The sequence below is a fragment of the Mixophyes fleayi genome, chromosome 1 (assembly GCF_038048845.1).
Source record: "Mixophyes fleayi isolate aMixFle1 chromosome 1, aMixFle1.hap1, whole genome shotgun sequence".
NCBI lineage: Eukaryota > Metazoa > Chordata > Amphibia > Anura > Limnodynastidae > Mixophyes > Mixophyes fleayi.
The window spans coordinates 39,214,103-39,227,885 of record NC_134402.1 but is presented as its reverse complement, the minus strand read 5'-3'; the positions used below and the strand labels follow the sequence as shown (position 1 = coordinate 39,227,885).

The following is a 13,783-nucleotide window of genomic DNA, read 5'->3' as shown; positions in this document are numbered from 1 at the left end:
CTCATTTTATCTATGTTTTAGATGACTGAAAACAAAATTAAAAGATTTATCTCTGGCTGTAGTGCCATTTCTCAAGTCATCCAGAAGAGGGCATTAGATGTATCTAATTTGATAAGTATTATTATGCCAATTTGTATTGGATTTATTTTTTTTGTACTCCTTGTGTCCAGTTTGAGATAGCCTGTGCTCCTCCATAGATATATAATTAATTGGTAATTTTGGTAATTCATTTTGCTTTATTGGTTGGCAAATCAATAAATACTTTGGAAATCGCAGAACACTTGCGCTTCTATACCAGAGCTTTCATTTATATGTTATGGAACCTGCACTTGTCATATGTTAAAGTGTAGACGTATCCATCCTCTCTGTTCCACTGACTGAATTTGATCAAGTTGCCTCCATTGGAGTTGTATAGAGTACTGGAGTTTGCGATAGTCCTATTATGGTCATCGATTTGATCTATTGCAACAGCTCTATCTTCTACCTGCATTTATACTGAGCCCTTTGAGGGAGTGTTTTTATTATGGCTGCGATCATTACTGCTGATTGACACACAATATCTGTGTATTACAGACTGCTGACTCTGCAGTGATGCTGTGCGGTAGCTTTACCAAACCTATTACAAAGGAAATGTGGAGGTGTTGTCCACAGCAACCAATCACATTCTAGCTATCATTTAGCCTAGTACTAGAAAATGATAGCTAGAATCTGATTGGTTTCTATGGGAAGCACCTCCACTTCCTTCTTTTTTTTTTTTTTTTTTAAGTTTTAGTAAATCTGCCCTCTTATGTGTAATGTGTGGCTATTCACAATTATTGACTCAACATACACTAGCAGGGAGATTGGTCAGACTATACAGAGTTTCTGGATTTAATCAAGTGAGAAATATTGGATCTTTATTTGGTTATATATGTGGCTCCAATTGCCCTTCTCCCAGAAATGCGGGAGTGTCCCGGAATGTAGCAACTATGCGTTAAAGAAAAGCAGCTAATGAATCTCTAGAGACTGAAGTGTCTTTTACATTTCTGTCTCCATTACTGAAGTCATGTTGTCTTACCTGTCAGTCTTTGATTAAATCTTGGTCTCTATGAAAATGGCCACCTCCATAGGCATCAATACATGGACATAGGACAGAATTTCTGAACTGTGTCATCATGCCACAGATAGCGAAGCCAACCACGTCTTGTACTGGCTCACAAAGTTGCCAATTCCGCTTATAACAAGTGGAATTGGGCTTCTGTTTTTGTGAAGTTGCAGGTTTTCTGTCACTGCCGCGGGTAGCTTGTTTTTGGGCTTGGACAGGTTCTCCAAGTCCTCAGGCTGCATAATCGTTTTTGGGGGGTGTTTTTTTTTTCTCTGTTACTATCTTGTGATTGGTGCATAAGGGTATTTTTTGTGGGCGGATTGTGCAGAGAATTCCTCCAATGAAGTGGCGCTTTGTGGGTGGGCGGAGTCAGAGGAGGACGTGGAATAAATCACAGGAAGACGGATCTACAGCAACCTACTGAGATAAGTGCTGTGACAGACACAGGATCGCTGCACTTATAGCAGGTAACACCGCTATATAACACCCTCCCATTCTGTAAGCTGCTTATGTCAGATGACTGCTTATACTGTTATATCGTGGGCCTGTGTGGTATAGACATACCAGTGTCCTAAATTACAGCATTTGCCATATCAGTGTATAAATGTGTCCTCTTGTGTTTATAAAGGTTTTCTAAATGGAGATTGTGTAGAAATTAGTGTTCTAGAAAAGGATGGTCTCCTGTAAGTTGGGCTTTTTAGGATTAGACTTGACTCGGCAGCCTGTTAGGAACTTTTTGGGGGTGGGGGGATATATATATATATATATATATATATATATATAATGAGATACTCACTGGCATCCGTGGTTTTGGATCTGGATTAGCTTCGTGTTTTGGCAAAACCGCCCCTGTGTGTTTTGGTATTGGATCTGTATCTTTTTAGAAAAATTGCTAAAAATATGCTAAAATCACATAATTTTGCTCTTTTTTTGATCCTACATTATTATTAACCTCAATAACACTAATTGCAAGTCATTTACAGTCAATTTTGACCACCTCACAGGTCACAATATTATTTTTTATACACTTTCGGACAAATACTGCAGCGACCTGGCTGGATGGTAAGCGACAGAGCAATGACACAAACACACAGCAGTTCCTTCCATATCTAGGACACATTGGCACACAGCAGTGGCAGAAAAGAAAAGTCAGAAGAAAAGCCTGCAAGGCCTAGTATTTGTATTTCAACAATGACAATTAGCAATGGAGCTGTTCTCTTTGTGTGTAACCTATATAACACCGTACAATTTGACTGTAGAATTTCACCAACCCAGACAGCACTAGTATTTGTATTTTTATGTAATGAGAATTGGCAATGGAGCTCTCCTGAATGTCACTGTAGACTTTGTTGAACACTGCTACCACCTCCTCTTTCAATTCTATCTATTTGGCTGACCAACTGCTCTACACAGTGTGCTATCCCTTATGTGTCTCTCTTTCAAATGGCGCTAGATCGCCGTGGAGGGCGATATTTATAGATATCAAAACTTGTGAGATCCGACGGCGTAACCATGACATTTTGCCTCATTTTCGATTCAGAAAAGGCACGAAAGTACTAAGCCTGCTCAGCTCGGTACTCGGATCCCCTAAGTTCGGATGTGTTCGGTTCTCGAGGAACCGAGCCTGAGCATCTCTATATATAATTAAATGTAATTGACCAATGGAGTCTTCTTTCCGAATACTATGTACCTATGTTGAATTGTTGGTTGTATACTCTCAAGTAGTGCGTATCTAACATGTCTGTATGTGATGAACACATTATTGGCATGGTCTGTATATATACCCGGCCTCTGCAACTCGTTGTCAGAAAGTTTAAATTGTATAATGCAAATAGCTTTTCATTTCAAACACACTGACGTTGACTCGTGCCGTGGAGGTGGGGTGGACATGTCTGCATTCAGGAAAATGTTAAATACACTCCCCAACAGAGTGTATCTAACCAATGATTCTGATTCAACCAAGTGTGTGGGAGGGGGTTTAATCTGGAAAACAAACTGTGTAGCCTATTACATTTATTTAGATTAGCTCTAAAATGTGGATTGTCCCTTTAGTGTGTTACATATTAGTGTTAGTCCAGGAAGCCATGTGAGTGAGCACTTTCTGTTCTCTGCAAAACTGCTAACCCCTTAGCGTGTCTGAGGAGTTTAAATGGCATTTTAATATGCTCCATGCATCTGCTTCCTCCCATCTTTTCTCCGTGTGTTAAAATACAACCTTCTGCCTCCAACAATAGCAGTTTAAATAGGTCAGACTGGATAGACTAAAAGAAGCCTGTATGTATGTATTTCAGGCACAAAGCTGTGGCTGCTATTTTTATGCCTCGGTGAGACTGCATCGAACCCATCATTCTCCTCTCGCTGCTCATTATCTACAGTGAGCGGATACCCTGCAGTCTTCACCACTTGATAACCAGGTTCTGGCAGAAATTCAGTGAGAAGTGTCTCAAGCTGCAGCCTTAAGGCTTCCTGTGCTTCATCAGGGCCAGGGAAACGCCATTGACTGGTTCTTTTCAATGCTTCGCTCCTGCCCAGAGCACGTCAGGGAGAATAAACCATTTTACCACAGAAAATGGACACTTGGGGCTGCTACTAAGTGGTTTCAGGCTACTGCTTAATATTCATGAGGCTTGTCTTATTTATATTCATGAGGTACAGGTGTCTAGTGAATGGATAGTTCAGTCCTCAAAATGGCGGCCTCCATCGTGTAGGTGACATGGTCACCTTAAAGCAATTAGTGTAGACAACCCTTTAATATGAAAAACAAAAGCAAAACAAAAAACAATAATAAATTGTCAAGCACCTATAAGTTACACAAAAAGGGGGGACAATTGGCATTATGGGGTGCAGCACAATAGCAACAATAAATAAACCTGGATAAAACTAGAAGTTACTGCTGCCAGTAAGCAAGAAAAAAAATTAGAGTTTAACTTTTATTATATACTTATAAAAATCATGAACTATTGGAAACACTCATATGATGCACATTAATCACACAAGGGTTCACCTTTTACAGGAAGAAAATCACTAGTACTCAGATCGCTCTGTGTTGACACATTGACGTAAGTGAACGCACATCCCATCAGGCAGGATCTCTGGCGCTCAGTAAACGCTCCATGTACCGTCCTTAGGGGCATATTCAATTACAATTCCGGTCTGCGGGATCGTGCCGGAATGGGCCGCGAACTTAATCCACGTTACCGCAAAAACGTGGATTTTCGTTCGCAGCCTCTAGGGTTGCGTACGAAAATCCGCGTTATTGCGGTACCGTAATACAGGCAACAACACACGCTTTCCGCGGTAACGCGCATTACCGCGGACCGGAACCCTATTTGAATATGCCCCTTAGAGTGTAAATGCTCCAGTTTGACAGAGAATGAGCTTTTTAGCTGGAAAAGCACCGATAAAATTGCCTGTGTGACGCCACCTCTATTCTGTACCAGTCCTTAAATCGTAACAGATTCCCTCATCTACTTTAATGATAACCATGAAGAAAGAGAAAATACGCCTGGTAATAGTATGTAACAGCGGGTGACTTTGTAATAATTATTTTAGGTTTATTAGCATTGTTTAGCATTTGAACCAGCCAGCTTAATGTGGTGTTTCTAATGTGTGTGAACTAATAAGTCATGTTCTGGCCCAGACTGCTCGGAGCGCCAGGATTATAAGGGCCATACCCAGGGGACGATCATCTCTGGAAGATGGTATTAACCATTCCTTTGCTGGAATGGTACGAGTCCCACATATAGCTGCATGATGTGGGATGATGGGTGAGGGGATCAATTACAGTTGTGACGAGAGAGAGCGCCTCAGTTCTCAGAGGAAATCTCCAGAACCCAGTGGGTATATTTACCAAACTGCGGGTTTGAAAAAGTGGAGATGTTGCCTATAGCAACCAATCAGATTCTAACTGTCATTTTGTAGAATGTACTAAATAAATAACTAGAATCTGGTTGCTCTAGGCAACATCTCCACTTTTTCAAACCTGCAGTTTAGTAAATATACCGCAGAGAGTATTCTGTGATGACATTTTGAATCACGGTGAGAGTTTGTAGGTGCGCTCAACCCAACCTGACAGAGAGATGAGTGTTAGGAGTGTGGAGAGTCTCCCTGAGCGGATTGTGTGTGGAGCTAATGGGGAAACATACCCTAAAGTGATGTGGGAGATGGATATGAGGAATGACCCTGGTAGCACTGAGGTCAGATAGAGTGATGCAGCATGACCATCCCAATCAGCGAGTGTCCGCTCTGAGGACAAATTATACAATGTGTTACACCTGTGATTTATTCAACCAAAAAAACAAAATAAAAAAGTAGCGTGGAGGGTTCAAACAAGGAGCTGCCCCATTATTGCGTTACACACTAACCTACATACTTATTTCATCATGGAACACTTTCAACATGGGTCCTGTCACACAAAAAAGATGGATCATTTCATTACCCACAAACATTTTTTTTTTTTTACCTGAAGGCAACATCTGCACACTGCACGCACCACTGCCCCCTCCTTCATTTCAAATACTTTCCTCCAAATTTTCATTCACCTTTTTTTAATAACTTTATTCTCCCAAACACTGTAACAATATTCTTAACTTATTTTTCAATTATTTTGAAAACGCATTGTTCTAGTTCTAAGGTATAACCTATCCTGTACTGCTTAGATTATGAGGATATTAATATCCCCTCACATTCCTGTGACTTGTACAGGGTCGGACTGGCCTGCCGGGGGGACCGGGCTATCCCCCGGCAGGCCCTGACCCTGAATTGCTCCCCTTTTCGTTGGTTGGGGGAGAGAGATACTTTAAAAAAAACAAAAAAAAAAAAAACCTGACATGACCGGACCGCAGCGCCGACGACTCCGTTCGCACTGATGTTCAGTGAGGAGCGCCGCAGAGGAGAAGAAAAGGTAAGTGAAGGGGGAGCATGGCAGAGAAGAAGGAGCATGGCAGAGTGAAGGGGGAGCACAGACAGCATGGCAGAGTGTGAAGGGGGGCCAAGGCAGCATGGCAGAGTGTGAAGGAGGCCAGGAGAAGGGGGGAGCAAAAGCAGCATGGAGGGCGCAGTGTGATCATAAGGAGGCACAGCATGGTGATGAAGGGGCACAGTAATGTGTGTGTGATGGCACAGCGGGGTTGTGGCAATGTAATGTGTTTGTGGTAGGTGGTGGCTAAATAATGGGTGCTATTTTCTTTGTAGGATAAAGGTGGGGCAATTTAATTTTATAGTGAGGACTATTCATTTAATATGGGGTGGTTTGGGGGCTATTAATTAAATGTGGGGCTGAGTTTGAGGAGCATGAGGTCTCTTTATTAAATCTGAATATAAATTATTGAATGGCAGTGACGGCTGCGGGAAATAGCTATATTTATTATACGTAAATGCGATTAATTTATTGCAGGGGCTGTCTGGAGGGAGGGAAATAGGTTTATTAAATGGGAATACTATTACTTTAATGATGGGGCTGGAGGAAGGCCTAAGTATTAATTGTGGGTCGTATTGATTTAACGCCGGGGCTGGTTGAAATTTTCTAAATGTACCCTTTATTTTCTCTAAATAGGGCCCTCAACATTCCAGGATCCAGACAAGCCGCAACTAAAGAAACCAGCAGCCACAGGTGGTAAAAGTGACAAGAACAGGTAGGACAGTCAGTCAAATGTTCTGAGTCTAGTGCAGGCTTGGCTAACCTGTGGTACTCCAGGTGTTGTGAAACTACAAGTCCCAGCATACCCTTCCAGCAATAAGCTGCTATATATTGGCAAAGCATGCTGGGGCTTGCAGTTTCACAACACCAGGAGTGCCACAGGTTAGCCAAGCCTGGTTTAGTGGGACAATCCCGATTTTTGGAGACTGTTCTGCCCAATCTAAGGGGCAGGTCAAGACTGTGTACACTTTATAAACACACTGCATTCTTTATATACTACACTATGGTGCTAGCTGTCCTTTGTGTGCTGACCACTCCCCCTCTAGTGTCTGGTCGCCTCTATGATGGCTGGCCAAACCCCCTCTGGTGGGCCCCCATCGTTGCAGTCCCCCGGTGGGCCCTTCATGCCCCAGTCCGACACTGGACTTGTATAAAGGCATAAGGCTGTTTTATACGGCCACCGAACTCTTCTGCGACATCTAATGTCCTTACAGTACAAGTTCGAAAAGAAATACATTGTCCGAAAAGAAAAACAAAGAATTGTAAACAGAAATGATAGGCAGTTAGACATTTTTATTTAAAAAATGTTATTAACATATTTATATTTTTCTCAGTTTGTGAAACACACAAGTCATAAGAACACCTTTCATAATATTCAGACTAATCAAGCCTATGTCAATTACTTTACAGCACCCAGAGAACAAGCAAAAAGAATTTAAAAAAAAATCCTCAAAATATACATTCTGCAAATCATGTTTTCATTAAAAAATTACATCTCTCAAGTCAATAGCATTAATGTTGCTCAGAGTAAACGGTCTCCCCCAAAATTGAGGTCTTCCCTTCAGTTGGACCCATCACACACAGTAGAAGCAGGCAATCTATTGGCTTAATAAACATTAAGGTTGCCAACATTCTAGGAACTAGTTACATCACTGAAGCATAAGGCACAAAGGCATGAGGTATGAAGTGTCCCATGTCTCAGTGATAGCACAAAATGGCTGCCCCCACTGTGTGCAGGCGACGGGTACACTGTAAGAGAAAACATTACTGTTTAAATGAAAAGGAAATCAGACAATCTTGTTTTCTATACATATTGAAAACTGCATGACATCTATACTCAACATTCCATCGTCAATGTATTTAAAACATTTTCAGTTATTCGCAGTACCTCATCTCTCAATTCAAAGGTTCAGAACAAAACCAAACTGTTTTGTCAGGAACATAGACAAATATTGTTGTGAGTTCAGCATGGCAATTATTTATATTTTAATATTGACTTTATTAAGAGATATTTAAATGAATAGTACAACTAAAAGTAAAAGTGGTTCCTATACTTCGATTGGTAGCCGGAATTGGTGAAAACTGGTTCTTTGGTGTAGGAATTTTCCGTTACTATGTGTTCATCCATTAAAAGCCTGATTTACATTGATAGCCAAATGTAAAAACCCAATTTATATGAATAGCTTACCTGTTAATTGTGATGAATGTATTGGGGACAATATTATATAAACTTTTCATAACTGTATAAGCTGTGCTTTGCTGTCACACTCTTCCATTATTCAGCATTGGAAAAATGACGCTGAATTTTAAACACCATAGCTAAAGCACCATTTTTATTAATAACAGTGCGTTGGCCAATGCTTCTATAGGTCTCTATTACCAAAGTAACACATTGTAGTTTTAAAAAAGTTAAATGTATTACTCAAGGAAACAAACTTCCTATCCCCCCCCCCCCCCACCAACAATAACAAGAAACAAAAATTCGGCAATACCGCTAATACCAAGTGGCACTGGTGATGTTTGCCGAATTGTTGAAACATAACCACATATATACTGTTATGTGGTGTCGCAACATACATATGAAATGTGAAATGTACAATTTATTGCGCTTAACTTCAAAATCTATGACAAGCGCCTATTTACACATCTCCCCCCACGTAGGTGGATCTTCAGAAAAGAAAGCGTTTTGTCGTACCAATGCCTGTCAGATTTTAGTAGCTCAGGATATAGTATAACGTTGGTGTGCCTTGTGATATAGGATGGTTAAAGGAGCAAAACAAGTTTCTGACTTTAATGAAAATTGAAAGTCCATTAAGCAGTTAAATAATATAAAGTCATTTATTATATTATTTTTTATAGTGCTGCACGTTGCGGGGGTCAGGAATCAAATGACATAAAACAGAGTACCTAGGTGTAGGGAACAGTTCATACATAAGGTGGTGGAATAACGATTAGCTGTTGGTGGGGAAAATGTGGCTACTGTAAGGCAGAAACAGCATTAGCCACCAATAAACGTAGCCATGGAGGAGAGGGGTCTTTGTGCAGCTTGCGGTGGCGGGGTATGGTTGGAAAGAGAAGAGACAGGCGGGGTATGGTTGGAAAGAGAAGAGACAGTGGTAGGATTAGACAGGAAATTGAAAGCCGTAACGGGAGCTGCTGCCATGGAGGACATCAAAGGAGAACCTCCGCCTCCCATTGGTGACCCGTTCACCAGAACGCCCAGAAGGGTGTGCAGTGGTCCTAGTCCTGTGGGGTTTGGGGCTCTAAGGATTGCAGATTGGTGAATTCATATACAGAGATGTGGCCAGTGGTGTCGCACTTTAACCTTTTATGTCCTGTATTAGATTAGATCCACTTGGATCCGTACCCTACAGATTGGGACTGCAGCTCCTGCCGCCTGTAATGTAGGGGGAAGGAAGTCCACCCATTCTGCGGGGGTCTTCTGATGATCCCAGTTCACTTCTCGCACTTTCCAAATTTGGCTTGTCTCATACAGGCAGCATGGAGCGAGCAGAGCATCCCTGGACTACAGCAGACATTTTCCTTTATAAGTTAAAAAATATACTGAATATTCAGGGTATATGGGATTTGCTGTTCCTGTGGTACCTAAAAAGAAGCTAATTGTGTACTCTGGCCCCGCTTCTCCTCTAGTCACTTTATCTGTACTATATAGTGCCAAAACTGGAACGACACGTGCCAAATGATAGCTTTTGCTGGATTAGTGCATACCAAAGTCATTGCCAACATACAAGCAGGTTACGGCTGGCTAAATTCACACTGGATTACATGGGTTTAGCCTGCACTAAAATAGAATACATAGGGTATAAGAGTCTATGTGCGATCCGTTTTCTTTGGTGGTATTCACGTATTACCCTCAAATTAAAAATAGGAGTTTAAATAAACATTGTCAAAACGCAGAAACCAGCAATTTTATATAGATTTTTATTTGGAACCCCATGAGGAAATGTCCTCGGGCTCTCTGTGAAATTTGCTATGTACTTTTTACTATTCCTATTTCATATCCTTTTTAAACACTTATAAAACTGGATTTCTTTTTTGTCAGTTGTAGATATACACTTAGTATAATGGAAAAATTCAATAAACTGGTCTTATAACATTGTGGGGAGACTGAAATCTGGGACATAAACTTGGTGCAAGGAAGCGACTTATCTCATAGGAACAGGAAAAAACAAACAAAAAGATGTATTTAGGAAAAAGTCAGGTCCTGACTGTAAAACAAAACATGCGATTATCACAAAATATCCGAGTTAAAGACACATGTTTGTTTTTCCGAGACTGTAAACAAATATAATCGATCGTATTTGCTCTTTTCCGTCATTCATTTGTCCGAGTTATTAGAACAATCTTTAAAATTATATATATATATATATTTTTTTTTTTACAGAAGAAAAAAACTTTACTTCGCTTAAAGTAAATATGTACATATATTGTCCTTAGTTAGTAGATTATACAGTATAAACAGACATTCCTCATTTCCTTGAACAAAAGCTGACACATTTTATAGTGTGTGCAGTATGGCTGAAAATTGGTGCACATGCGATTGTGCTTCACACATGTATTTACAGCATAAGTTTAGAAAAGAAAAATTACAACATACACATTGTATGTATCATTTTGTCATACAGGAAATATAGATTATATAAAAAAGTTTCGCTTGTTGCGCTTGAAAGCAGCAGCCGTTTCCCCCAAACCAAATTATAAAACATGCATATTAAGTTGATTTCGCTGTTTACAATATACAAGATTTTAAAGCGTACCTGTCATCCAGTCACAGTGGAGGCAGCCATTTTGTAAGCTAATGTGAATGAGAATGCAACCTATCAATTCACTAGGAACCAGTACCTCATGAATATCAGGCAGCACCTTAAATATACCACAGGTTCCTAGCTAATCGATAGGCTGTATACTTGTTCAACCAAATAAATGGATGCCTCCACTATGTGTAGGTGATCCAACAAAATGGATGCCTCCACTATGCGTAGGTGCTCCAACAAAATAGATGCCTCCACTATGCGTAGGTGACAGGTTTACTTTAAAGAATAATCCTGTTAATAAACTGTATTTCTCACAAACCTGTCTGTCACACACAAAATCAGGGTTATTCAATGTAAACATTATTTGACAGTTTCCTCTTTATTTAAAATGCGCGTTTCAGTTTCTTAAATTAGTAACCTGCATAGAGATTGTGAATTTCGTGGGAGTTTTCTTCATCAATACTTCCCCCAAGTTTAATGAAATTCCAACTGAGCAGCCATTTTGTACTGTGCCTCAGCAATCAGTACTTTATCATTACCTCACGAAACAGAGTACTGTGACTTACTAAGCAATAGACTGTAGTCTTGAAATAAAGTTATCATGTATAAAATGCCGTTTTGAGCAAAATAGAGCTGCAGCTGTGAGAAAAAATAGTTTTCCGATTTGGTTAATAAAAAGCATGCGTAAAGACCATATATATTTTGTACACTAAAACAGGAACAGAAAAATTAAAAATCGGGTGGAACTTATTTTGATTGTTTTTTAAATGCAGCTTTGTTTCTCAACATTATGTTCTTATATACTTTTTCTCCTGATATTCCTATTTCACTTAAATTAAGGAGCGTTTGAAATGGTTAAATGTTTATGCAGTTACGGAAGGATTTTTTATTTTCAATTACACTACTTTTTGGTAAAAATTAAATACAGTGTTTGTCTCTCGTTTTGGCGTATTCGTTCTGGAGAAATGCTATTTTTCGTTGACGTTATTTTTCTTCACAGTGGAATTATGGGTAAATGAAATTAAGAGGCAGATAGTTGAGAAACATTGAGGTGCTGCTTTTTTGTGCTGATTGGTTATTTGATGTAAGGTTTGATTTACAATTATGTATAGATTTGAAATATGAATGAGGAAATGCATAAAACTGTCAATATCAAAATTTCCACATGCGCTGATGAATTAAAACTTTTTTTTTCACCTTAAATGCTACTTACTAGTGATCCATTGAAAATATTATATTCTCTGTATGTTGAAGATTATGATAAATTTGACAAGTTGTTGCCAGTATATGGTTCATGCATGTTTTTTTTTTTTCCGTTTTTTGTTTAGTTTTTTACTAGAATATGGAGGTAAAATTTACAGACATGTAACACGATCTGATCAACTGCGAATCGTTTATCAGTCTTTTGTATACTGAATATTTCTCTTTAAACTGCATTAAAGCCTATTCTGCAGATGTCACTTAGCTGTTTCGAAGAATAAAAATAATACACATATGACCTAAAATATTAGTGATGAAAAAGATGTCTGCATTACATTAAATTTATAATTTAATTACATTGTTTTTAAATTTATAATAAAATCCTGTTGGAATTTAGAAAAATGGTGAACTTAATGTACTCATGTAACGGAATATACACAAAGTAAACAAATAAAGTAAAAATACAAAAAATTGTTTTACCCACTGCTGCCTAAACCTCTTTGGCGATTATATATAAATGAGGCCAACTTTCTGAAGTCAATACTATTAAATCAGTATTATGCACTGTTCATGTGCTGTAATAAGAAAAAAAAAGAAAATATTCCATGACAATGACAAAAGACAGACTCCCCCGTCATTGTTGAAGGATAAACTATACAATGAGAGGAAACACAATTCGAAGAATTCCGCCACCACCAAGACTTTCCTGTATAGGTTATCGAAACACGATCCCTCTGGAAAGGCTGGCGGAGGAATTCTTGAAACTTGATAAACCTAGTGCATATCCGAGTTCACTTTATCCTGGAATATATACAGATTGTTTGTCGCTGCGATGGCAATAATGTTCTCTGTTGGGTGCCAAGCCGTGTGCAAGATCTTCTTGGTGAAGTCTAAACTATCCACGCTAATGTCATCTTTTCTCCTCTTGCCACCAACGCACACTCTTCGAGGTTTAAGGACGGCCCGTGGCTTGCTGCTCTCACGCGAGGCTTCCAAGGTGACGTCTCGCTTCGTGTTCCGGTCAAACATGCGGAAAAAGTTATTGTACGCACCAGTCATGATGACGCTAGAGGAAACGGAAACACAATGTCGTCTCTGAATCTGGGCAGAAGTCGTTAGGCATATAGGGCCTGATTCATTAAGGATCTTAACTGAAGAAGCTTCTTATTTCAGTCTCCTGGACAATACCATGTTACAATGCAAGGGGTGCAAACTAGATTTTTGTTTTGCACATAAGTTAAATACTGACTGTTTTTTCATGTAGCACACAAATATCAACTTTAAATTTCAGTGTACAAATAAGCTATCAAGTATTTGTGTGCTACATGAAAAAACAATCAGTACTTAACTTATGTGCAAAACAGAAAACTAATTTGCACCCCTTGCATTGTAACATAGTTTTGTCCAGGAGACTGAAATAAGACGTTTCTTAAGTTAAGATCCTTAATGAATCAGTCCCAGAGAACCTAATTTATCTACATGCTGCAACTAATACACATGGGAACTGCCGTACCTATGCTAAAATAATGACATTATTAAAGGGAGAACATGCTTGACCTCATCTAAGATTGTTCGTTAATTCTTATTTTCAGACTACTATGCAGAAAAGGTGCTGTAACCCTTAGCAACCGAACATACTCTGCACTAGAGACATGACCAAATCTGATTGGTATGGGTCAGAGGGCCAATTCTAGAATACATTTGAACTAGCTTTTATAAATCTCTCTCATTTTAGGTAACATGCAATAGAGTTTAGCCTGTAGACTGGGCAACAAGCCTGATGGAGAAATAAGCAAAAGGCTCATT

At 39.4% G+C, this 13,783-nt stretch overlaps 1 protein-coding gene across 3 annotated transcripts in view; it reads right to left on the bottom strand.

Moving 5' to 3' along the window:
- Window positions 1-7,275: 7,275 nt before the first annotated feature.
- PPP2R2C (protein phosphatase 2 regulatory subunit Bgamma) overlaps window positions 7,276-13,783 on the bottom strand; it is a 121,489-nt gene continuing 114,981 nt past the window's right edge. For all 3 annotated transcript variants that reach the window (XM_075194549.1, XM_075194548.1, XM_075194550.1), the window contains one exon: window positions 7,276-13,043. In XM_075194549.1, the coding sequence (XP_075050650.1) occupies window positions 12,752-13,043 (292 nt within the window). In that variant the 3' untranslated portion in view covers window positions 7,276-12,751. The remainder of the gene's footprint in view (window positions 13,044-13,783) is intronic.